The sequence below is a fragment of the Saimiri boliviensis genome, chromosome 8 (assembly GCF_048565385.1).
Source record: "Saimiri boliviensis isolate mSaiBol1 chromosome 8, mSaiBol1.pri, whole genome shotgun sequence".
In the NCBI taxonomy this organism is placed as follows: Eukaryota; Metazoa; Chordata; class Mammalia; order Primates; family Cebidae; genus Saimiri; species Saimiri boliviensis.
Window position 1 is genome coordinate 2,715,752 of NC_133456.1, and position 26,382 is coordinate 2,742,133.

A 26,382-nucleotide genomic window follows, 5' to 3' on the forward strand; every position below is an offset into this window, starting at 1 on the left:
TGCTTCTAATATGTACAGTATTTCTAGGCTTTTAAATTGGGACTATTATTTTTTCTTCAAATACCACAAGAAATTTAAATGTCAGGTTTTTATTAACTATGCTAACTAGACAGAAAGGAGGCATGGAAAAATGAAATTTACAAGTAATCCAAATACTTCTTTTTAGTCATTACTGTCTAATTCTTCAACTCATGTCCTGATGGTTCCCTACTTTGGTCAAGAACATCTTGCTTCTCCCACCCGATTCAAGTTTGAAAGTATGCAAGCATCTGGGCATGTCTTTATTGTATCTTTCAAAAGACTTTATTCAAAATGAAATTACTGATTTCAAATATTGTGATTTGATGTGCCCGATTCCATCTATTTGGTAAGAGTCAGGGTGTGTGTGCAAGGGGGTGAGGGTGAGGGTGAGATCCATGTGTGGTCTGTATAGCTTGGGCCTTACAGTCAATGGCCTCAGTTAAAATCCTAGCTCCACTAGGTCTCCTGTCCTAACTTTCTCTATATTCATTATCTCCATGTACTGTAAAATCAAGGTAACATCTATCAGTTAGAATCGATCATCAGATAAATTCTTTCACAGAAGAGTCAATAGGACAAAGTGAAATTGGAGGAGAGGCTTGTGGGTGGGGCAGAAATTAGTCTAAATTATGCTATACACGTTTGCCAGGTCACTGCACCTATTGCAACAAGTAGTCGTACATATTTATCAAACTAGCTGAGTAACCCTTAAAATCAGTTTGCATTTTGCTGTAAGGCGATCAAATTTCCTTTCTTCCTTCTCCCTCTTGCTCTCCATAACTTTATTTTTATGAGATAGTTTTTAAAAAGAGCAATCCACAAATGTTTATTTTCTCAGCATTAGTACCCTAGACCAATCCATTAGGAACTGGAATTATCACAAGAAGGCATGTTCTTTTGAGTTCATTTTCCAAACAAAGTAAGTCATGGGATTAGTGATGGGTGAAATAAAAAATATTTCAGATTCTTTGAAACATTTAAAAATTTTTTCTCCAAAAATTGGGTTTTGGAAATACCTTCCACATGTTTTTCCAAGTATTCATCCCTTGAGAACCATGGGCATCTGAAGGAAAATTTGATTTTTTTTTCTTGAGTCTAGATTTTCCAAAGTCAAATGAAAGGTACTTTTGAGAACTTATAAACCTTTTAACGTTCCTTCATTTTAGTTTCATTTGGACAAATAGAAATAAATAAAACACTACAAAAAATATACATATGGCCAAAAAACACATTAAGAAGTACTCAGTAGCCTTAGTCTAAGGGAAATGCACATCAAAAGTGTAATGAAAAACTATACCAGGATGGCTAAAATGAAAAATGTTGACCACACAAAATGCTGCTTAGAATTTGGAGGCCGGGCGCGGTGGCTCAAGCCTGTAATCTCAGCACTTTGGGAGGCCGAGGTGGGTGGATCATGAGGTCGAGAGATCGAGACCATCCTGGTCAACATGGTGAAACCCCGTCTCTACTAAAAATACAAAAAATTAGCTGGGCATGGTGGTGCGTGCCTGTAATCCCAGCTACTCAGGAGGCTGAGGCAGGGGAATTGCCTGAGCCCAGGAGGCAGAGGTTGCGGTGAGCCGAGATCGTGCCATTGCACTCCAGCCTGGGTAACAAGAGCGAAACTCCATCTCAAAAAAAAAAAAAAAAAAAAATTTTGAGCAGAGTTCTCCTACATCGCGAGAATGTAGATGAAAAAATTAGGCAAAAAATAGTCAAACATACATCTTCCTATAAGTCAGAAATTATACTTCTATTTATTTACCTAAGAGAAATTAAAATGTATGTCCACCAAAATTTTATGCAAAAATGTTTATACAGTCTGATTCATAGAGATAAAAAAATCATAATGCTCATCAGCAAGAGGATAAACTTTAGAATATTCACATAATAGACTATTACTTAGGGGTACAAAAAAGGAATAAAGTATTGATATCTGCAATGTCATGAATGAATCTCAATGCCAAGTGAAAGAAGACAGTCAAACAACAAAACCCATACTAAATGACTATTTATGTGGAATTCTAGAATAGGTAAAACTAACCTTGGTGATAGAAATCAAATCAATGGTTGCTTCTAGAGGAAAGTACTTTGTAGAGTGATAAAAATCTTCTCCTTCCCTCCTTCCCTCCTTCCTTTCTTTTTTGAGTCAGAGTCTTTGTCAACCAGGCTGGAGTGCAATGGCACAATCTCAGCTCACCGCAACCTCCGCCTCCTGGGTTCAAGTGATTCTCCAGCCTCAGGCTCCTGAGTAGCTGGAACTACAGGCACACACCACCATGCCCAGCTAATTTTTGTATTTTTAGTAGACACGGGGTTTCACCATGTTGGCCAAGCTGGTCTCAAACTCCTGACCTCAGGTGATCTGCCCACCTCGGCCTCCCAAAGTGCTGGGATTACAGGTGTGAGCCACTGTGCCCGGCCTTTCTTTTTTTTTTGAGAAGCAGTCTGGCTCTGTTGCCCAGGCTGGAGTGCAGTGAAGTGATCTTGGCTCACTGCAATTTTTGCCTTTCAGGTTGAAGCCATTCTCCTACCTCAGCCTCCTGAGTAGCTGGGGCTACAGACACGAACCATCATGCCCGGTTATTTTTTGTGTTTTTAGTAGACACGGGGTTTCACCATGTTGGCCAGGCTGATCTTGAACTCCTGACCTCCTGATCCACCTGCCTCAGCCACCCAAAGTGCTGAGATTACAGGCATGAGCCACGGTGCCGGGCCCCTCATCCCACTTCTTAGTAACAGTTTGAGAATTGATGTACTGACGGGATGAGTATTTCCATACTCTTCCCACTTTCTTTCCACTTTGTTTTACCCATGCTCACACAGATCACTCCAACCTTCTTTGCTATTTTTTGTTTTTGGCATAATTTTTTCCTTTGGAAGCAATTCTGGCTACCAGCTGTAACTCAAGCTGGCTGGAATCCAAGTTTGGCCTAGTGGCAAGTGTGTTTCTTAGGTAGGCCCCCCGAGGACAGAAGCTCAAGTTCCACCGGGCCAAGATTCAAGTTAGGCTCACTGTCAGGATCCACCACAACCATTTCTTTTCACTTTAACTCCTACCTGTTGGTAGGGGCCCTGAGGCTAGAGGCTGTGGTTCAGTCTGACCAAAATCCAAGCTTGGTCCATCATCAGAATCCGCTGCAACACTCCCCTGAAATTTTCATTTTAGATTTTACATACAATAATCCCCCAAGGGATTGTATATGTCGCTTGTTTCTTGTCACTCTGCATTTCCTCACGCATTTATTCTGTAAGCAAAGTTCCTGGAAGTTTGATCCATCACTTTCTTTGTCTCAAAAAAAAAGAAAAGAAAAGAAAAGAAAAAGAGTCTCACTCTGTCACCCAGGCTGGGCTGCACAATCTTGGCTCACTGCCCCATCTTCTGAGTTTTTAATTACACTTATTATTGATACCACCTATTTGCTATTTGACTCTTACTTCCCTGTCTAATTTGTGATTTTTGAAAAGAATTACATGTATGTGTTTTCTATTTAGGTAGATAACTTTCTCAAGGGCAGGGCTCCTGACTTATATGTCTTTGTTCCCCTCACACCTAGAACAGGTTGTACAGTTAATAGGTGTTAAGTCAATGCTAACAGTCCTGATACTTACACATTCTTCTAAAGCACGTACAGATGCTATTAAAAGCAAATGCTAATATTACCTGTCATTGGGACAGTGACTTGGCAATGTCCAGTCATGGTGTGGGTTGATGAGGAAACCCCAGGACAGGAAGACCGAGCTTGGTGTCAGAGTGCCAACCACCAGCTGGAGAGGTTTGCGAGAACGAGCTTTACCTGTGGAGGAAGCGTACAGTTTAATTCAGGAGACATTCAGTCAGTTGCCATGATTCAGGCAAAATGCATAAAGATGACTTGGCAAGATGATGAGAAATGTGAAATTATCAGTTCCTTTTCTATAATCCACATTACTATTTTTTGCCCATGAGTTTAAATGTGAATGAAACACTTTTTCAGATTTGTGTGTATGCATGTGTGCATATGGTCTATATGCATATACACATAATGTGTATTGTATACATGTCCATATTAACAATATCCAGCTACACCTAGTTTATTTTCTTGTGGGTCAGGGAAGAGTAGGGTGCTCTTAGCTGTGATCAGTGAAACAAACACATATACACACTTCATTTCTTTTACAGATAAAATAAAAGCATGTTTATTTTTTCCCTGGGACTGTGAAAGAGTGTGAAATAACATCTAAGTCAACAAAAGAAATCCTACTATCTAGATGGTAGGTAATAATTTTTTTCAACCGTTTGGAAGTGTAAAATCCCTTGTGATGTTATTGTAATAAGCGTGTATTTTATAATGAGCACCTACATGGAAAACACAAACACATTTTTTTTAACAATGCTGAAAGAGGAGGCGAAACACAGGAAACACAGTTGTTCTGATGGTGCCAACTGTATCTAAATAACGCCAAGGGTTATGTTCATAAGCCATTAAAGATGATGTTCAAGTACACAGGGGCAGGCACTTGCACTTGCAAAATTATCTGAAACCGCACACATAGGACAGCGAAAAACAGGAAGAATCTCAACCAGGAAAAGCAATGCTGACTCATGAAAAATAATCAGAGAAATAAAATAAAATCTGACACAAGGCCTAATAAAACTATCTCGAAAACATATATGCTTTGTATTGCGGTTGAATTTCCTCTCCTATTTCATCAGACTCTGCATGTCCTATTTGTTTTAGAAAGAACTGTGCTAGCTAATGAGTGGGAGCCAACCGGCAAAATGGCTTGTGACCCCGCTTAAGGTAAGCAGGAGTGCCCCTTGCATGAGCCTAGTGGTGGTCATCTGAATCAAATGCTTTTGAAAACTGAAAATTTCAGTTCTGTAAGTTGTTATTCAAGCAAAAATCCTTCTTAGCACAGAATACACCTAACCTAGTTACCAGCTCAGCAAATTGCCTCACTGTAGGATAGTTTACTTTTTAAAGATATTTGAAATAATTTTCAGAGAGAGTTATCATTGACATGGTTGGAAACATGGGTTTGTTCTTCTCTGTAACTTTTGCAGACGCAGCTGTAATTATGCCCTGTATGATGGTGACCTAAGTCATGATGTATGAGCTCCAAGGAGGGCTGATTAGAATCTGGAGTGAAGGCAGGGAGCACTTATAGTTTCAACAAGCCCTGGGATGATTCTGATTTTCCCTTTTCAATTCCTGAGTTGATTTTCACTAAGGTGATAAAATAATCGCATTCCCTTTGCGATGAAATATAAGGCACAGAGAAGTTTCAAGATTGTCCAAAGTCACACTGAGAGCAAAGTCAAAACTCAAATCTCAGGTCTCCTCAATCACAGTCTAGTTTTGTTTTTATAATATCACTGTCTTGGCTCTCAATGTATAAAGATAATGCCATTTACAGATGAAAGACATATTTTTCATTTAAGGAACCTAAGGCTTGTATGACCAAGGGAACCTAATAGTCTCCCAATCATTTGTATAACCAAATAATTATTTCACTAAGGTTGACTCTTAATATAAAAAATAAATAATTAACATTTATGTGGCAGATACAAACACAAAATGAATGGAAGCTAATCTATTAGTCATTACATTATTCCTAAACGCAGATAACAAAAACAAAAATGATACCTGCTGTCCAAAAGGAAAGGTGGAGTATTATATCCTGAGCAAGATAAGGCAATTTCCTGAGCTGCTCATAAAATAAAAACTAATTTCTAAGTCTTGTGTCATAGAATCCTCGAAATAAAATGAAATTATCAAGTGCTATGGTATAATCATTATCTTGACTTTCCTTATATAATTTTATATATTTGTATTATGATCTTTCTATCAAGAAAGAGTTCAGTGAATATTCATCTGAAAACAGATCCCATGGAATCACACGCTTCTTGAGTTTGTGGCTCAGTATTTTTGAAATACAGTCTTGAAATATTCAGAGTGTATCTATTTTCCAAGTATGTAGAAAACTGTCTGGACAACTCTCACAAGTTGTAAGGAGGGACTGGAATTTCCCTTTTGCTTTGAGATGATCTAAGAGGCTGGGAAAAAGACTTTTGTCTTTTTCAAAATGCTTGACCATTCGATGCTGGTCTTAAAAGAAGGTAAAGTCAACAGAAGAGGGGAGGGAATTGTGGCAACTGATTTCTGGCAACCAGGCTCAGAACGATGCGTCTACGAGACTGAAGAAAGGGCTGCAAAGGGCCCCTTTGCTCAGTACAATTGAAAAGCTGCGTGCTCTCTCTCCCATTTTATTCCTCTAGAAAAATATAGCAAACAAACAAAAAAGATCCTTTTTTTTTTTTGAGACGGAGTTTCGCTCTTGTTACCCAGGCTAGAGTGCAATGGCGCGATCTCGGCTCACCGCAACCTCTGCCTCCTGGGTTCAGGCAATTCTCCTGCCTCAGCCTCCCGAGTAGCTGGGATTACAGGCACGCACCACCATGCCCAGCTAATTTTTGTATTTTTAGTAGAGACGGGGTTTCACCATGTTGAACGGGATGGTCTCGATCTCTCGACTTCGTGATCCACCCGCCTCGGGCTCCCAAAGTGCTGGGATTACAGGCGTGAGCCACCGTGCCCGGCCAAAAAGATCCTTTTATTGCATGTTATCTAGTGTACCATAAAAGGTGAACACGCTTTGGAAATAATTTTTCGGAAATCATTCACATTCGAAAAACAAAAGCAAAATGTTGTGATCAACTCTATAGTTAGGAAGGTGCAACATCAGATGGAAAAGTGTATTCACAGCTTCTTCCTTATGACAATGGTCAGCTATATTATTTGATCCGAGTAGTAGTTTTGGTAGTGAAATTAGATGACATAGAATTTTAATCTTTAGTTACGTAGAAAGTTTCCACTTACTTATTTATATAACCACTTTCCTGTTTCAAGCCTTCCTAGGCCTGGAAACATGGGTGTTGCTATTATTTTTGTTTTATGAAAGAAGTCCTTCCGTTATTGAAGAGGTTTGGAAGAGAAAGACAAGGAGTAAATAAAGCCTACGTGCTGATCTATTTAGCACACATACATGAGTTATCCTTTTAAAATGTCAACTCTCTCCTTATGAAAAGGTGAGACATAAAATTTTTCCTTTAACATCTGAAAGGCACGATAGTGAGCATGAGTTTACACGCTGTAAAACAGAAACAGGCTAACCCCGAGTGAGCACGGAGAACAGGCCACACACTGCCATTCACTCATTTAATCCTCAGCAACAACCCTGTAACGCAGCAGAATCTAGGAGCAGAGAGGTTCAATAACTTATGTAATTTTCTATAGTTTGCCGGTGGTGGCACCAGGAGGAAATCCCAGCCAGGCTGTATTTCTTCTCCACAGGGTAAACTGTTGACCCAGGGCTGACACCTCCCCTACATGCCTAAAGCTTCCCAAGGCATTTGGTCTCCACGGGTCCAAAAGAGATGAAAAGTCATGGTTCAAATAAAAGAAAAATAAATGCAAAGGACTATACCTGAACATGACTTCTTTTGACTTGGAGGGGGAGCAGGTCGCACAACTATCAGATATTTCGGCTCTGCATCTGGAAACAATAACATCATTTATCAGAAAAACCCTTCAAGAACTGGCATTGCAGTCAGCACACCCATACCCTGACTCAGCATTCCCTGAGTCATCCTCTGTAACCGCAGCTCCAGGAGGCGAGAGGACCCAGTAATCTGAAAAGTTAACACTTCCTGAGAAGTCTATTAAGTCATTACAACAAAAATTAAATCCAGATTTTCCAAACCAAATGGGTAAGGGTGAGGGAGAAGTCTTAAAGGAATCATGCTATACATAGATTTTAAACCCTGTTTGCATCAGTTCTTTTCTCTGCAAAGATAAGATTGTGTTCATTCTGTTAGGCTGTTCCTCACGGATGGCCAAGCCTGATGCTTCAACACCAGAAAAGGAAAAATTCTATTTGCACAGGACATTGTGGGTCTCACCTGTATGATCCGAAAATACTCACTTTCATGAGAACAGGAATATTTATAATGTCCTTCCTAATTTGTATCCTGTTTGTTTAATTTCTCAGCCTGCTTTCATAGCTGGTCATTTTTAATGAACAATTTTTAAAGAGCCACAGTGTATAACTTGGTATAATTTTGATTTTAAATATATTTCAAGGAAATGTAAATAGGGAATCTCAAGATATTTACGTTTTAAACGAAATTTTATTAAAGCAATCGGCATATGCTAACTCAATAAGGAGCCAATAAATTATCAAATAATTTTTTAAAAATTGACTTTTGCAAGATGAATGATCAGCAACACATGTGTAAATAAACCAAATATATTCTGGCCATATGAAATAGCATTTTATAAGCAGCTCTACTGGATTGATGGGTTGATGAGTATTCTTTACAATGATTCTCCACAACTTTAAACCCTGAAACTCATTCTGTAAGAAATTTCATTTGGATGCTGTCAGCCGGAGTTCAGCCCTTCTTACTCAGGCAGACTTCCGATCTTAGTTTTCATTCTGGGTTCAAATATCTCCCCTCCATGAGTTTGCAGCAGAGGCCTTCTTGGCAAGGCTTTGCAGAGCTGACCTCATTTTTAGATGGAGACAACCTGGCAACTCAACTTCTCTTAATAACTTTTGCCTTTGTCTTTTTCTGGACACCCTTACACAACACTATTGGCTATACTGCAGTAATTACCACCGAATAAGGTAACCAAGGCAGCCTGATAAACTCACCTCAGAACTTTGCCTGATTATTGTACGGTTGTGTCCTGCCACTATGCAGATAAAGGAGCATTCATTCTGTTCGAGTCTTGTGTGTTTGAAAGCACATCCTGCTTAGTGGGACTCATAGAAAGAATGCTGGACCCAAACAAAATAAACAAGGTTCCTAGGAATACAATAACCATTTCCTGATTTTTAGATATACGGCAATAAACTACCATGTACTGAGTGCTTTCTAAGTGCAGGATACTATATGCAGAATCTTATATCCATAATTTAATTACTCTCTCTTTTTTTTTTTTTTTTTGAGACGGAGTTTCGCTCTTGTTACCCAGGCTGGAGTGCCATGGCACGATCTCGGCTCACCGCAACCTCCGCCTCCTGGGTTCAGGCAATTCTCCTGCCTCAGCCTCCTGAGTAGCTGGGATTACAGGCACGTGCCACCATGCCCAGCTAATTTTTTGTATTTTTAGTAGAGACGGGGTTTCACCATGTTGACCAGGATGGTCTCGATCTCTTGACCTCGTGATCCACCCACCTTGGCCTCCCAAAGTGCTGGGATTACAGATGTGAGCCACCGCACCCGGCCTAATTACTCTTATGGCAATCCTACCTGGCACTACTATTATCAGCTCAATTTGTAGACAACATAAATGGGGAAGGGTTGACTTCATGGGCATAGAGCATATACAGTCACATGGGCCCCATGCTCAGAAGACCCCCATGCTTGGTTTAAAGTCCTGCTGTAACCACCTTGAAATTCTTAATACTTTTGTCTTTGAGCTTGTGTTTTGCAAGGGAAGCCTCATGGGACAATGGAGTGTGCACATGAGTGGAGAAAACAGGAGCAACACGCACCTCTGCATTTCCTTGCCTCCCCAACATTTACGGCATCGGACGTATCCAGTATCACGTAACTCCAAAGGAACCATCATGTGTGGGAGTTCAGCAAGACTCAAAGGTACAAAGAGGTAAGTATGTCACATTTACCATTCAGTAAAGGGGTAAGGAGGGGGACACGGGAGACCTGTGAGAGGCTGTACTTTCCATTGGAAACAGACCTTGCTTTAGAGGCAGTAAGAAAGCAAGGGCATTTTAAGAAATGTGAATGACCACGAAACCCTATCATATCCTTTCTTACTCATGTATTAGCCAACCACTTATGCGGAAAATGATAAAGGAGAAAAGAAAAAGATCGGGAAATCCGTACTTCCTTTTCAATTCTTCCTCATTCAGAAATAAGCTGAAGGAAGAGTATTGGTAGAATGTGCACATAGCAAGAAGTGAAATAAGCGGCTGAATTAGTTTTGTGCAGCATTTTCGCTATTCTGGTTGGAACAAAATACATAAGCATATATGTATCAAGTGCAAAATACAAACTGTGCAATTTCAGTAATTTCGCTTACTAGTGAAATTACTAATTAAAGGCTCTGACATTTGCATTTAAATCTGGGATTGCACAATACAAAGATAAAAAGTAGGCTTCATGCTAATAATTTTAAATTTAAAATTTTCTTTACTAAGACGTCAATCACATTGTGATAAAAGGAGAAACCACAAAAAGGAAAAAGCTTTTTATTTTAGTACCTTTAAGATCAATTTTTTCACATTCTTAAACTAGGGGCCCTGCATTTTTATTTCATTCTTGGCCCTGTCAACTATAGTAAGCAAAATATTCTCAATAAATCTCAGAAATTCACTTTAGAAAACAAACCCCCTCGTTTTCCTAAACTGTTCTCACTCTAGCAGAGTCTCTTAGAGCTAACCTTTTAGATTCTTCCTTGATATGGATTAATTGTGCCTAATACCTACATGTTTTTTTTTTTTTAAGACCTGAAACACTAGAGAAATAACATATACAGAAGCCAAAGAGAGTGCCATGATCAAGACGTGGCTATATGAGCAATTTAAAAATATCTTTTGTTATGACTGCAGTCATTTTGCATAAAGCATAGGCTGTTACAGCCAATTACAAATTGGAACAAATGCCATTACCTGAGTGCACATATTGGCTCCTACTGCTCATTAACTATTTCCAACATACATGTACTTTCGGAGACTTTATGCTCTATTGGGGACACAGGTGTGGAAAAATAAAACTAAAGAATAGGATTTCTACTTGTGTTCTGTACAAAAAAAATCTTTGTGGATTTATAGTAGCCTGGAAGTATTTACATTGTAGATTGAAATTCTGCTAATATGCATTACTTCATTTAGAAAGACATAGAAGTAAAGTATCAATTTAGGAGAAGTTGCAGAGAATGCAGTTACCTTAACAAAGTTTCCATTCCTAATAGTTAACTCTATACAATGTTGCAGACTAAGTAAACCAAATTTGCTTAATATTTTGAATGCCCCATGGTGGAGGACAGGCACAGTTTACTGCTTAAAGAAATCTACTGTTCGGTGGCTCACGCCTGTAATCCCAGCACTTTGGGAGGCCAAGGTGGGTGGATCATGAGGTAAACAAAACGAGACCATCCTGGCCAACACGGTGAAACCCCATCTCTACTAAAATAAAAAAAATTAGCTGGGCATGGTGGCGCGCACCTGTAGTTCCAGCTACTCAGGAGGCTGAGGCAGAAGAATTGCTTAAACCCGGGAGACGGAGATTGCAGTGAGCCGAGATAGTGCCCCTGCACTCCAGCCTGGCGCCTGGCGACACAACAAGACTCTGTCTCAAAAAAAAAAAAAAAAAAGAAAAAAGAAAAAAAAAGAAATCTGTTGAAATATTTTATTAAGTACTAATTTTTTAGTAATACTCTCATCGTTGCAGTTTGATAAATGCCAGTGTTCACATTTGGGTCTGCCCGCATTAGAGGATGCCTGCATTGCAAGCGTTCCTGCTTCAGAATGTCGTCACAGGGAAGTCAAGTTCTGCCATGCAAAGTTTTTGCCATTAAAGTGTCTACAAAATAAACAAGAAATAAACCAAGATAATCCTAAAAGAAATTAGGGAAGGAGGTCTGATAAAGGCCCTTGTCATGTTTAACAATTTGTTGTTGTTGTTGTTAAACAAAATTTCTGGACATAAGAGCACAGACTCTGGAAACATTACATCCTATGCAGCTATATACAAACTGCAACAAGTGAAAGTACTTAACCTCTGTGTGCCTCAGTTTCCTGCAAAGTAGGAAAAATCATGCATAGTCTCAAAAGCTTCTTAAAGATAATTAAAGCTGTAAAAACGTGAGCATGGTGGCTCAGGCTGTAATCACAGCACTTTAGGAGACCGAAGATCGCTTGAGCTCAGGAGTTTGAGACTAGCCTGGGCAACATTACACAAATTATCCATGCATTATAGTGAGGACCAGTAGTCCCAGCCTGAGGAGGCAGAGGTTGCACTGAGCTGAGATTGCACCCCTGCACTTTAGCCTGGGTGACAGTGAGACCTTGTCTTAGGAAAAAACAAAACAAAACAAAACTTTAACAATGCCTAACACAAAAAAAGTATGGATTAAGGATTAGTAACAGTGACGATTTCTAGAAAGCAGAATTTGGATTCTACAAAGTCTAAGGACATATTACAAAGGAAGAAAACGTTTAAAAAATCTTTACAGCAAGCATCACAGGCTCCAAAATGCAAGCATTTTGCAATAAACATTACAAACCAAACTCATTCGTAAATATTGATGAAGAAAATCCTAAAAATATACTGACAGGACCTTAAACCAATCAGAATCTGGATCTGACAGCACATAATACAATAATAAATTAACCAACTATAATTTATCCCAGGAATGTAACATTAAAAAAAAAAAGGAAGCCTATTTCCACAGGTGCTGAAAAGTCAATTGACAAAAATGTAATACTAATTCTGAATAAAGAAGAATTCAGTGGAATATTGATAAAATATATCTTAAAACATCTAAATCAAATGTATGATCCTCCTTTAGCGAACATGCAAGACCCTTGGTGGCACTGAGAATCGTACTGGGTAAAACAAACAAGCAAACAAACAAAAAAACAGTAAGACTATTGATAATGGAGTTGAAGGGTGAAGTAGAAGAGAAGGAATCTCCACATGAGAAAATTTAGTAGTGATTTAACCTTTACTTTGTTTACATCTTACTTCTGGTATGTTTTTTTTTTAGAAGTAATAGGTATCTTTCTCCTCAAAAGCCACACCCCAATCTAGCCGTAAAAAAATAAAAATAAAACATTAAGTTAAAGGACATTCTGCAAACATGAATCAAGACACCTCAAAACTGTCAAGGTCATAAAAAAAAAATTGGAGAAACTGACACTGTCTGCAGAAGCCTAAGGAGACACGACTTGTAAATGTAATGTTTTCCATCCCATACAGGATGCCACAAGACCTTAGGTAAAAACTAAGGAAATTAAACAAAGTATAGAATTAGGTAATGATGTACCATTATTGAATTATTCGTTGTGACATACCATACTAATGTAAATATTAATGATAGATAAATTGGGCATAAAATATATAGGAATTCTCTGTACTATCTTCACAACTTTACATATTTTTAAATCTTTTGTCAAGAACTTTATCTCTTTACAGGGTTTATGCCAGTTGCACGCAAGGATCCTGTGTATCTCAAGAACCCTAAAGTTCATAATACCAGATATCAGGAACAAATTCTACCACATTCCCACCAATAAACATATTTTACAGGCTGGGTGCAGTGGATCAAACCTGCAATCCCAGCACTTTGGGAGGCCAAGGAAGGTGGATCACAAGGTTAGGAGTTCAAGACCAGCCTGATGGACACGGTGAAACCCCATTCTACTAAAAATATAAAATTAGCCGGGTGTGGTGGAGCATGGCTATAATCCCAACTACTAAGGAAGATGAGGCAGGAGAATCACTTGAACCCAGAAGGTGAAGGTTGCAGTGAGCCAAGATCGTGCCACTGCACTCCAGCCTGGGTGACATAGCGTGATTCCGTCTCAAAAACAAACCAAAACAAAAACAAAACAAAAAATAACAAAAAACACAACAACAAAACCTATTTTACAGTAAGTCGTTGTATGTTGCCAGTACTGACTCAAAGCAACCTTTGGATAGAAAAGTGTTTCAGGAGTGAGGTGAAGAATGACACTCCTCCTCTATACCAGTCAATGTCCATAAGCAGATACTTATTTAAAATAACACTCAGTGTATTTTACATATGTTGAATAAAAGTGGTTCTGTGTGATTGTCACTTATATCTGGTCCCCAAATAGCTCATACAACAGTGTAACATTCAACTGAATAGAGTTAAACTGCTCAGAATGATTTTCTAGCTAGCAGATGTAAGTCTGGCTGGTTAAGGAATCTTGCCTTTGCAGAAATGTTACATTGGAAGGGACAGTGGTGCTGTCACGGGAGGACAAAGTATTCCCGGGCAGGTCTATCCTCAAACCGGTAGTGTCTTTTTGAGAAAAAGATGATTTACATATGTTCATTGCAGCACTGTTTACAACAGCAAAGACTTGGAACCAAGCCGAATGCCCACTGGTGATAGACTGGGCTAGGAAAATGTGGCACGTATACACCATGGAATACTAGGCAGCCATAAAAAATGATGAGTTCGTGTCCTTTGTAGGGACATGGATCAATCTGGAAACCATCATTCTCAGCAAACTGACACAAGAACAGAAAATCAGTCACCCCATGTTCTCACTCATAGGCAGATATTGAACAATGAGAACACATGGACATGGGGAGGGGAGTATCATACACTCGGGTCTATTGCGGGATACTAGGGGAGGGAAAGTGGGGGGGTAGGGAGGTTGTGGAGGGATAACATGGGGAGAAATGCCAGATATAGGTGACGGTGGGATGGAGGCAGCAAACCACACTGCCATGTGTGCACCTATGCAACAATCCTGCATGTTCTGCACATGTACCCCAGAACCTGAAGTGCAATTAAAAAAAAATATATATATATACACACACACACACACACACACATATATATATATACATACCATAAAAAAGATGATTTATACACAATAAGGACATTGAAAGCGACAGACATTCTTATCTATGTACGTATGTATCAGTTCTGAGTCCCATTGGCCTATCCCAAACACACTGGATTTCCAGGCTTGTACTGTGCTAAAAATTGTGGATTTGCTAAATTTCGTGCACAGGACTCTAAACTAGGGGAGAGACACTGTGTCATAATTAAGGTTGCCAGATTTAGCAAATACAAAAACAGGACGAATTTAAATTTTAGATACTCTTTTGCCAATGTATTGCATGATATCCAGCATTTTATCTGGCAACCCTAGCCATAATGGACTTCCAAAAACTTATCACTTGAGAATTTTAATGGCTTAGATAAAAACTAAATTTTCATATCAATTTCCTTCCACATTGTGAAAAGAAATTCTTTCTTTTCTATTCTTGCTTTTCCAGTTGTTTCTCTTTTCAATAGAGATGGGTCTCACTCTGCTGCCCAGCTTGGTCTGTAACTCCTGGCCTCGACTGATTCTCCTGCCTTGTCATCTCTAAGTGCTGGAATTACAGGCGTGAGCCACTGGGTCCAGCCTCACTTTTCCAATTGTAAAGAATGAATGGGTGTAAGCCTTTCCCTCAACTACTTAGTAAAGTGTGAAAAAAGATTCTAAAATAAAAGCATCCGATGTTCAAAAAAGCACTTTATAAAATAAACAAGCCAAGACTTATCTACGGATTACTGCAAACAAGTGAACATGGTAAAAAACCAACTTATCTGTAGTAACTCAATATAGTAAAAACAACAGAAATGTTTGGCTTTACCCATAAGCCAAATTTTAAAAATCTCCTTTTAGGTTAAAAGGATCAAGATGGAGGAGATAGTTGGCTATTCACCAAAACCCTTCATTTTCTCAATCTCTTCGTCAATTTCTGGGCTGCTCATTGGGGATCCTTTTTTTTTTTTTTTTTTTTGGTTACTACTATCAGTGTCTGTTTTAGATGGTTGTCTTGCATCTCTAACAGCTGTGATCTCTTGACCTGCCGTCTATCATCTAAGGCTTTATGCTTAAGTATTTGTGGTGTACTAGCTGGACTAGCTTCAGGAATGTCAGCGTGTTCTACCGTTAAGATCAGATAGGCTACCACATCGAGGTGGTGGTTTTTGTTACAGCTACTTTTAGAAACAAGTCTTGTCTTTTAAAGACATAACACATGAAGAAATTCGGAATCTGGTAAAAAGGTCTATAATGCTTGACAAGGAAAAATGTTCTCCTGAGGGTCTTTCTAGATGTTCTTCTGTCGTGCTGCCTGAATCTGTGCTCCTCTCCTTTTTTCAATTTCTCATTTTAATCTGTTTAGTTTATCTCTTGCTTGTTCACTGTCTTCCACTTTTATTGCATATACTCTTTAATTCCTCCTGTAATGAAGCATACATTTCATTTATCTTACGTACCTCCTTTCAGGAACCTGATACAGTTTTATAACCTAGTTGTTCAGAAATATCCAGATTGTACCCTAAAGGTACCCTGTGAAAACGTCCTTTTTGAAGTTTATATAAGGCATGTTTCAGTCAATGAGTGAAGCAGCTGTCTGTTATACTTGGTGCTATAATGGCAGAAAAACAAGTTCTTGGTTTGAAAAATTCTCTTGCCTTCAAAGCAAGGTTGTGTTTTCTGTGAACAAAAAGAAATTACAAAAAAAAAAAAAAAAAAAAAAGAAAAGAAAATGCTCCTGCGAGTGTTTGTGAAGCAGCCTCTCTAAACATCACGATGCGATCTGAATGATGGAATTTGTACCAACCTACCACATTCCTTTTGACATCTGATCGTATTTTTTTCAGTGTTTGCTCGTTTACTTCACTTGAGGAATTAGAAAAGCCTAAAAAAGCATGGAATAGATTTCCGAATGTCAATTGTATAAACAACTTCATCATCATCCATTTGGGAACCAGAAATGCTATTCTTGGCTTCTCCTTTTACTTCCCCAAGAAGAAAACCTCCCGTGTCTTAGACCGTGCTGGGGTGCTGTAAGGCAAGCTGGCCGGCAGCAAGCTGAGAGCACCGCTCTTACCCTTTGTGCTGCTGTCGCCTCAGGCTGCACGAGCCCTATCTTCACAACTCCAACGTCACTAACAGAAAACGCTTCTACAGTAGTTTATGGAAAAGGAAATGATCTCTTATAAAAACAACAAATAACATAAAATGCATGCATCGGTGAGTCAAAGGAAGCATAAAATAAAAGTCTCAAGGGATACCAGAGCAGCACCACTACTTAGCAACTTGTTTCTTAGTTTTATATAAAATAGCGGACTGATTTAGTTACAGATGCTTTAGAATTTGATGAAATAAGGTAACTACTTTTATTAGAAGCCAGTGTGGCGCATCATAAGACCCCTAAAAAGAATAAAATCACCTACAGAATTTCAAAAAAAAAAAATTATGCCCATGGAAATTCCCGTAAAAGAAATATCATCGATTCTGATGTGCATCTGTAGGTGTCCACAAGCTGCATTTAGATATCCTCGGACCAGAGTGAATACAATCTAGATTTGAGCATCCTCTCTTGACATGTGGTCAACAGCTCTGGTCACGCATTTCATCGACACTAACCCTGAGTAATGTCTGCCTGAAAACCACCCTTGAGAAATATTGCTGTCTGCTAAGCTCCAGCAGGGAGTTCCACTCACTCACTAGTTGCTCCTCAAAAAAGGGACTTCCTTCTGAGCACGTTGGGAGGCCGAGGCGGGCGGATCACAAGGTCAAGAGATCAAGACCATCCTGGCCAACATAGTGAAACCCCGTCTCTACCAAAATATAAAAAGTTAGCTGGGTGTGGTGGCGTGCGTCTGTAGTCCCAGCTATTTGGGAGGCTGAGGCAGGAGAATTGCTTGAACCCAGGAGGCGGAGGTTGCGGTGAGCGGAGATCGCGCCATTGCACTCCAGCCTGATGCCTGGTGACAAAACAAGACTGTCTCAAAAAAAAAAAAAAAAAAAAAAAAAAAAAAGGGACTTCCTAAGTGTGGCTTCGGAGTAGGTACACAAAGGGCTCACCAGCGCCCTGGGCTCTGTGGCTCCCTTTCAGCTGCCTTTGCCCCCTGCTGTAGATGGGTTCCCTGGCCTGTTGGTAGGTAAAGGGGAGAAGAGAAAGGGGAACCCCACTGAAGCAGTCAGTCTAGGCAGAGCTGGGCAGTCCTGTGGGAAGCTGGAACGTAAAAGGAGAGAATTCTGTCGTCTCCTCACTTACGGAAAGGCTACTTACCAGTAGTTCTAAGTTTCAGCGGGGGGACCAGTTTTGCGCCCCACCCACACCACCCTTTCTCCCCATTCCCTTGACAAAGAACTGAGTAATAAAACCAAATTGACACCGCAACAGTAAACTGGTTTCAGGAATGGGGTATAAAAATGATTCATAACTCAACTGTATCCACATCCACCCTGAAGACCATTGCTGGAAAATGATAGGCTCCAGTATTGTTGATGCCATCCCTCCACAGGACAGAATCAGTAACGGCTACAGAAAACCCACCCATCCATGATGATTAAGTGACCCTGAAGTAACTACATATGGAAAAAGCCAGAACAGCAGCAACAGAACGTCAGGACCAACTCACGAACATCACTAATGTTCTTTCAGGAGGGAGGGTGTCACTTCTAGAAAAACACTGATGGGTACTTTCCTGGAAAATTGGGGAAATCCTGCTGTCTGCTTGGGCATGTGCTAAGTTGGAGCTTTGCAAAATTTCATGGCGGCTTGAAGTCCAAATAGAATACAAAATAGCGTAAGTGATGTCAGTGTTGTGCCAACTTTCCTAATACAGTATAATCGGCTAATATACAATATTAGTAATTTTTAATACATCACTCAGTAGATTACTAGCATGTTGCCCTTAAACATGAAAAAGAATGTCTAAAGAATTATGGAGCGGCCGGGCATGGTGGCTCACGCCTGTAATCCCAGCACTTTGGGAGGCCGAGGCGGGTGGATCACGAGGTCAAGAGATCGAGACCATCCTGGTCAACATGGTGAAACCCCGTCTCTACTAAAAATACCAAAAATGAGCTGGGCATGGTGGCGCGTGCCTGTAATCCCAGCTACTCAGGAGGCTGAGGCAGGAGAATTGCCTGAACCCAGGAGGCGGAGGTTGCGGTGAGCCGAGATCGCGCCATTGCACTCCAGCCTGGGTAACAAGAGTGACACTCCATCAAAAAAAAAAAAAAAAAAAATTATGGAGCATCACAAAATAATAGAAGCCCTCCACCTTCTGGAGTATTCCTAAGCCCCTAAAGAAAGCCCAGCAGGTGGAAGAGGATCCCTCTGGACTGGGCCAGGCTTTCAGTTCATGCTCTGTTTATTCATGTACCTCCAAACCTGGAAACTGCTCAATAAACATGTTCTGAAAGAATGAATGAATCTGTTCTTCCACCCCTTTAATGCCTGGGGATAAAGATGAATGAAGCCCAAGGCTTTGCACGCAGAAAGGAAAAACATATTAATTAGAGGGTTGAGAAATAGCACAATCAACACAAACAAAAATATTTTTTGAAAGACAAGTAATCAGACAATTAGTCTTTAATAAGCCCTATTTGTAGGACTGTTATTTTTTTCCTTAGAAAAAGCCTATGTTTTCATGCGGTACAAAAAAATTTTTTCCTTCTTTGCCTGAGAAATAATTGGAGAGCAAAATTTTAAAGCAAATCCTACACTATTCAGTAATTATTTCCATTAAACATTACAAGATCTGTTGAATAATGAACCCACACCCAGTTTGACAGAATACCCTGTTAGGCCCCACGGCTTGGAGAATTCTGGCTTCTCTGTCTTTAAGACTCAGTCTGCGGGAACAGGCCCCTGGCCGGGCTAACACTGAAGGTTAAACTCACAGAGGTGCAGCCAGCCGTTCCACAGAGCAAGAATGCAAAAATGACTAGGAACAGTAGCCACTGCTAAGATTCCAGAAGCTTCACCGGCCTGTTCTGAAGGGAGCGTGCAGCCTGTGTTGCTGCGGATGTCACAAGAGAGGTTGCTGGGGACTGTCTGGAATTGAAAAGCAGCAGCCCCTCGCTGGCCCACTGTAGAGAGGTAGGTGGAGCGTCTGTACAGGAGATGGGAGCGCAGCACTGACTGCAAGAGAGCACGTGGTGAAGGGGCCCGGGAGGAAGACAAGGTTACATGGGGACAGAGGGAGTCTCTTTCCTGTAACGTGCACTCTCAACGACTCTGCCATACGTGGTCACCATTCACAGCTTTCCAAGGTTGTCTGGAAGAAATGATGCGTGCCCCTTTTCCAGACAGAGGGCCGTTTTAAAGACAATCCATCGAGGAAGACATGATTGGAGTTTTCCTCGGAGTTTTACTTTCATTCTGTGCGAGTCAGAGAGGCGACGCTATTAAAAAATGAATTTCGCCGGGCGCGTTGGCTCACGCCTGTCATCCCAGCACTTTGGGAGGCCGAGGCGGGTGGATCACGAGGTCGAGAGATCGAGACCATCCTGGGCAACATGGTGAAACCCCGTCTCTACTAAAAATACAGAAAATTAGCTGGGCGTGGTGGCGCGTGCCTGTAATCCCAGCTACTCAGGAGGCTGAGGCAGGAGAATTGCCTGAACCCAGGAGGCGGAGGCTGCGGTGAGCCGAGATCGCGCCATTGCACTCCAGCCTGGGTAACAAGAGCAAAACTTCATCTAAAAAAAAAAAAAAATTCACTCAAGGCTGACTATATAATTTGCTGGGTCATATGCAAAAGAGTGCCGTGGAAGGCACAACAGGCAACTTTTGCTTTCTTCCACCCTCTGTCTTGATCTGTCAGGATGTTTATTTACTATTTAATATTGCACTTTGCAGGTGAGTGCAGACCCTCAGCCCCACTCCCTTTGCCCTCCGCTTACTATCTGCCTCCAGCAGCAGTCCCAGGATCAAGATCAAAGTGCTTTACCCTTATCCCCCAACCCACCCTCCAGGGGAGAAAAGTCAATCTCCCTTCCCCACAGGTCTGCCAACCCAGTTCATGGACTGCTCAAGGGATTGCCACCGCTGCACTGGGACAGACTGTGTACCTCATGCAGGTGCCACCAAATGCCCTACTTAATGCACAGTGCCACTGCCACACTGTGCAAGGACTGCTGCCGCCATGTCCTGCCAGATGTTGTCACGGAGGTGCGCACGCCCAAGTCCTTGCTGGAGGTGGAGGGCAGCTGAAATCGCTGAAGAGGGACGGGAAGTGGAAGGCAGCCAAGTCTCAGGGACACCAGGGCCGGATGACAAGCCAGTTGAGAAGCAAACTAGGGGAGGGGCTGGGAGGCCGAGCACAAAAGCCCAGGCTCCAAGCCATCCACACCTGCTCTGTCGTCCAATAGGACCTCACTTACAAAATAAAACAGAAAGATAAAATTCTTAAGAATTCGGCCGGGCGCGGTGGCTCACGCCTGTCATCCCAGCACTTTGGGAGCCCGAGGCGGGTGGATCACGAGGTCAAGAGATCGAGACCATCCTGGTCCTCATGGTGAAACCCCGTCTCTACTAAAAATACAAAAAATCAGCTGGGCGTGGTGGCTCAAGCCTGTAATCCCAGCACTTTGGGAGGCCGAGGCGGGTGGATCACGAGGTCAAGAGATCGAGACCATCCTGGTCAACATGGTGAAACCCCGTCTCTACTAAAAATACAAAAAATTAGCTGGGCGTGGTGGCACGTGCCTGTAATCCCAGCTACTCAGGAGGCTGAGGCAGGAGAATTGCCTGAACCCAGGAGGCGGAGGTTGCGGTGAGCCGAGATCGCGCCATTGCACTCCAGCCTGGGTAACAAGAGCGAAACTCCGTCTCAAAAAAAAAAAAAAAAAAAAAAAAAGAATTAATGACAGTGACAGCAGAGCGCTGAACCTAGAATGCAGGGTCCTTTAAGTGCACTGGTCATCTGATCATGAAGCGAGCCATGACCCGTCTACTTCCAGTGCCCGTATACCGACCACAAGGCCGACGTTCCAGGTCACCTCATTCCCTGTGGTCCTGGCACAGAGTCGGTAGCATCTCCTTCAACCACTGTCCCAAACTAACCCTACTTCACTCGCATGCTCCGACAGATTCTCTCCCCAACACCACAAATATTTAAAAACGATTTCCCTGACCCACTTGCCACATCCTTTCCTAGTTTAACAGACCTGTTAGGCATTAAAATTGTTGGCTTGATTGCCTGTAGGTTTTTCCTTGCCTGTGTTTTATATGTGCACCCCACAGAGAAGTTTAGTGTAGGGTGTGGTCTGTTAACTGCTTTAAGGCTTGGCAAGGGCTTGATTTTGAAGTAGAGACTGTACATTGGCACCCACACATTTTCCAGTGAATTCACCTCTTTGTTCATGTTATCGCTACAGGAAGTGTGTCTGGGTATTTTTCTTCATCAGGACTTCATTTGGATATTTCTTTCAATTTATAAAACCAGGTCACATTAGCCCTCAGATAGTATCCAAAGTCAAAGGCTTCAAATCAGCAAAGGCTTCCCCCCCACCCCTCTTTGGGTGTTGTCAGCTTTTCCACGTAGGGGTGAGGAGTCAGGAATAATTTACACAAGATGAGTTTTTAACATTGACTTCAAAAGTGCCAGAACACTTACAGGCCGTGGAGAAAAGCACTTTGGCATCACGGGCAGATCCACAGGCCCTGGCGCCAGGCTGCCACTTGTAGATTTCTTAACCCCTTGGGGACTGACTGTCTTCAGTGGGACAAAGAGAATGCTAATGGTACCTGCTTCATGGGGTTGCTGTAAGGATTTAATAACCCATTTCCATAAAGCTCTTAGCCCAGCACATTGTAAGTGCTCACAACTATTAAATCATCAGCTAACAGGTTGATAAGAACTGCCACTCCAGCATTTGACTATCTATGCGCCCAGCCCAGAGAATGAAACACAGCAGTGGCAACCCCCCCAAACCCTTGATTTTGTCTCTTTTCTTGATGCAGAGTGTCCCCAGTGGCAGAGAAAAGGCTGGGCTATTATGTTGGGATCTGATTGTGAAAAATCTGGGGACCACGCTAAGAATTCTAAGCTTTCTCCCATACGTAGCTTGCATATAGGTTTTTCAACTATTCAACCACTGTGGAAGACAGTGTGGCGATTCCTCAAGGACCTAGAAATAGAAATCCCATTTGACCCAGCAATCCCATTACGGGGTATATATCCAAAGGATTATAAATCATTCTACTATAAGGACACGTGCACACGAATGTTCATTGCAGCACTGTTTACAACAGCAAAGACCTGGAACCAACCCAAATGTCCATTGATGACAGACTGGACAGGGAAAATGTGGTACATATACACCATGGAATATTATGCAGCCATCAAAAACGATGAGTTTGTGTCCTTTGTAGGGACATGGATGAACCTGGAAACAATCATTCTCAGCAAACTGACACAAGAATGGAAAATCAAACACTGCATGTTCTCACTCATAGGTGGGTGTTGAACAATGAGAACACATGGACACAGGGAGGGGAGCACTACACACTGGGGTCCGTTGTGGGGAAATGGGGGAGGGACGGTGGGGTGGGGAGGTGGGGAGAGATAGCATGGGGAGAAATGCCAAATACAGGTGAGGGTAAGGAAGGCAGCAAACCACACTGCCATGTGTGTACCTATGCAACTATCTTGCATGTTCTTCACATGTACCCCAAAACCTAAAATGCAATAAAAAATATATATACATATATTAAAAAAAAAAAGAAAGTGAGCACAATCAGTTGTATCAGAACAGGAGCAGGTGTTAACCATGACGATGCCAGATTAAACAGGGTATATAGTTACTTTACATATAGGGGAGAATCAACCTTTTACCACAGCTGAATCATTTTTTGTCTCCTGGATGTTTCTACTATAGGCAACTAGGCAAGTAGTGGTAGGCCTCCTATAGACAAGGAGGAAAAAACAGGACTTTTATTTGGGTAGGGAGTCTTCCCCAGCAAAGTCTGGGTAGTCAGTTATTACTGCTGTGAATATATTGATTCTGATTGTGCAGTCAACCAGGGAAGGGGAAGACTCAGCTCTGGCCCTCAGGAGCTTACCCTTTCGCTGGTGAGACATGACACAGAAGAAACACACACACAATAAACACAATCAGGGAACAACACAGAACAGAATATAACCTATCTTGGCCTTCACAGCATAGCCCTTGGTATGACTCACGAGCATCAGAGAGCACGGAGTGTCCGTGGAATGTAAGATACGTAAAAGGAAATGATACATGGGTAATCAGGAAAGTTGATGTGATTATGTTCCTTGGTTTTGAAATGTAAAAAAAGAAAGAAAGAAAGAAAGAAAAAGAAAGAAAGAAAATTCTCAAGTTTAAATGCTACCTTCTATATCTATTCCAGATAACCCTTTAATATCCTTTTACTGGTAGCTGGCTTCCCACGGAAGACCACTTTTCCAAAGAAAAACTTTCGCAAATGAATCTGGGACCATACTCTCTTTTTGGCCCATGACAAAAAGGGCCATTAGCCATTCAGAAACACTCTTTCAGATATAATCGAGAATGATATTCTAAAAGTTAGATTTGATCTCAGTGCACTGTTAAATACATTTGAAGAAATTGTGCTTTATATTAAAATACTGTGAATGTTTAAACTGTATTTCCAAGAAAGGATACACTTGGCAACAGTTTATCATTTGATGAAGTCAAGCAGACCATGAAAACATTGTAGTTGAATCCAGTAGAAAAAACAGGACTTGGAAAAGATGTTTTCTTTACCAAAACATGATGAAATGGTCATCTTTTATCAAACAATGGCTTTCTGGTATAAAGTTACGGTGAATTGTTTGAGAGATGGCATATATTTATTAAGAAATTGATACCTAGTAGGCAAATTTATTTAAAAATCCCCTTTGCAGCTTAAGTTCTGCTAAATTTTGTCCCTTGGAGAAAAAAAAAATCAAATAATTCTGGGATTCCTGTTTTTTTTTTTTTTTAAATAAATAAAATTGGACTCATCTTGAAGATTTAAAGCCAAATACTTCCCAAGTGGTAACTATTTCCAAAGAAATAACTAAGAATTCGATGACATCTTGAAAATAGTTTTAAGAGAGAAAAATCTTAAATGGTACCCACGGCTGTTTCAGACTTTCTGGGTCCCTTTCCCCTCTCCCATTTATTTATTTATCCATCCATCCATCCATCCATCCATTTATTACTTTTCTGAAATGAATGACAACATTGAGAGTAAAAAGAAACCTAAGGCTCCCAGGATCCTTAGCTCCTGTGAGTTTTCTACTTGGGGGAAGTGTAGAGGCAGACAAGACACACAGAAATAAGAACAAATAGCAATTGATTAACCTTAAGAATGATCAAAACAAATGCTAAGTCTCCAGGATATTCGTGGAGAGGGACTGAAATGTCTGCGCTGGCCAGAAGTGGCCTTGTGGACAGTAGATAGAGTAGGACTTGACGGAGGGACAGGACATAATAAGCAGAGAGGGGGGTGGTGGTGGAGGAAGGGAAGAAGAGAACAAGTTTTGAGGACCAAATGAGTGCTTACCGATTTCAACCTTAATGAGGAGGTAGCCATAACACATCTCCCCACCCACTTTATAACTGTTTACAGGACATTATAGAAGCAACACATCAGAAACTTACAAGCTTCGTCCTGTAGAACAAGTGCCCCAAGTTCTGAGAGGCAGCCGAACACAGTGGCTCAGAGCTCAGACTCCCTGACTGCAAATCCCGTACCTGCCACATACCAGCTGAGTAGCCTGAGAAAGTTGAAAACTCTTAGAGCTTCATCCTCCTTCTGGGTAAGGAGAGCTAATACTCCTACTTAACCCTGCGTAACATCTTGCACCTGTGTTTTGGGACTATCTGATATCCACTCCCGGCAGCTGTCTTGTTCCCTGCCTTGGAAGCCTCTTCCCATCCCTCTAAGGACTCTGCCAGGAAGAGAGGGCTCAGCTGGCTTCAATGGCTGGCACGACATCATTTCCTCCTATTGGTTCATCCTGCTTCTTTTTTGTTATCAGGTATTTTTTCAGCGTCTTTATATTCACGATATAGTTCCCTATATAGTTCCTCCAGTTATTTTCAACCTTGACTTCTGTTTTTCTCCAATGAATGCATAACCACTCATCTTGTGACAGTTATCCTTCCGTGTAATAAACAGTAGCAATTTCTATTCTTTTAGATTTCATTCCACTTTCATAAAAAGAGCATTCTTAAACATTTTTATGATAGAGAAATAGAAGGGGACAATTGAAATGCCAAGGGTTACCATGATAAAAGACGAAACATTGTGCATTTCCTCTTGCCGTTTATACAAATATAAGAATTAGGGCAAACACTGTAAATGGTACTAACAATCTACAGAAATAGAAATTGCATTAAAATTTATAAGCATACAACTTATACTGATTCATACCTGGATCAACAATTGTAAATAAACTTTACTTTGAAATTCTTGAAACTGTTTCACTGTGAAACAGAGAGACACTTCAAAATAGGAAACTGATGGTTGAATTTTAGCCCAAATGCGCCGAGATAGATTGCCGTCAGTTAATAAAAGTGTCATGCACTTTTTAAAAAATCTATTTAGTAGGACAGGTCAAAATTCTCGCTATCTTCTTGCTAAAAATTGCTTAATTCAAATGAGAGATTGAAAAAGTAAGATCTAGAGAGGACAGACTTTTTCAGGTATACATTTTTGGGGGAGTCACCATGTTTTCCTTTGGAAGCAACAGCTCAGGAATTATAAGAGGCACCTGACAACTCTCTTCGCCAAAGGTGCAAAATCTG

At 41.0% G+C, this 26,382-nt stretch overlaps 1 protein-coding gene and 1 pseudogene across 15 annotated transcripts in view; both read right to left on the reverse strand.

The window, feature by feature from the left end:
* Positions 1-26,382, reverse strand: part of ABI3BP (ABI family member 3 binding protein) — a 248,398-nt gene that overhangs the window by 148,023 nt on the left and 73,993 nt on the right. For all 15 annotated transcript variants that reach the window (XM_074403572.1, XM_074403571.1, XM_074403568.1 and 12 more), the window contains exons 3-4: positions 7,492-7,560; positions 3,686-3,818 (exon numbers count right to left, since the gene is read on the reverse strand). In XM_074403572.1, coding sequence (XP_074259673.1) covers positions 3,686-3,818; positions 7,492-7,560 — 202 coding nt within the window. The remainder of the gene's footprint in view (positions 1-3,685; positions 3,819-7,491; positions 7,561-26,382) is intronic.
* On the reverse strand, positions 15,403-25,172 carry LOC104650169 (BRCA1-A complex subunit Abraxas 1-like; annotated as a pseudogene).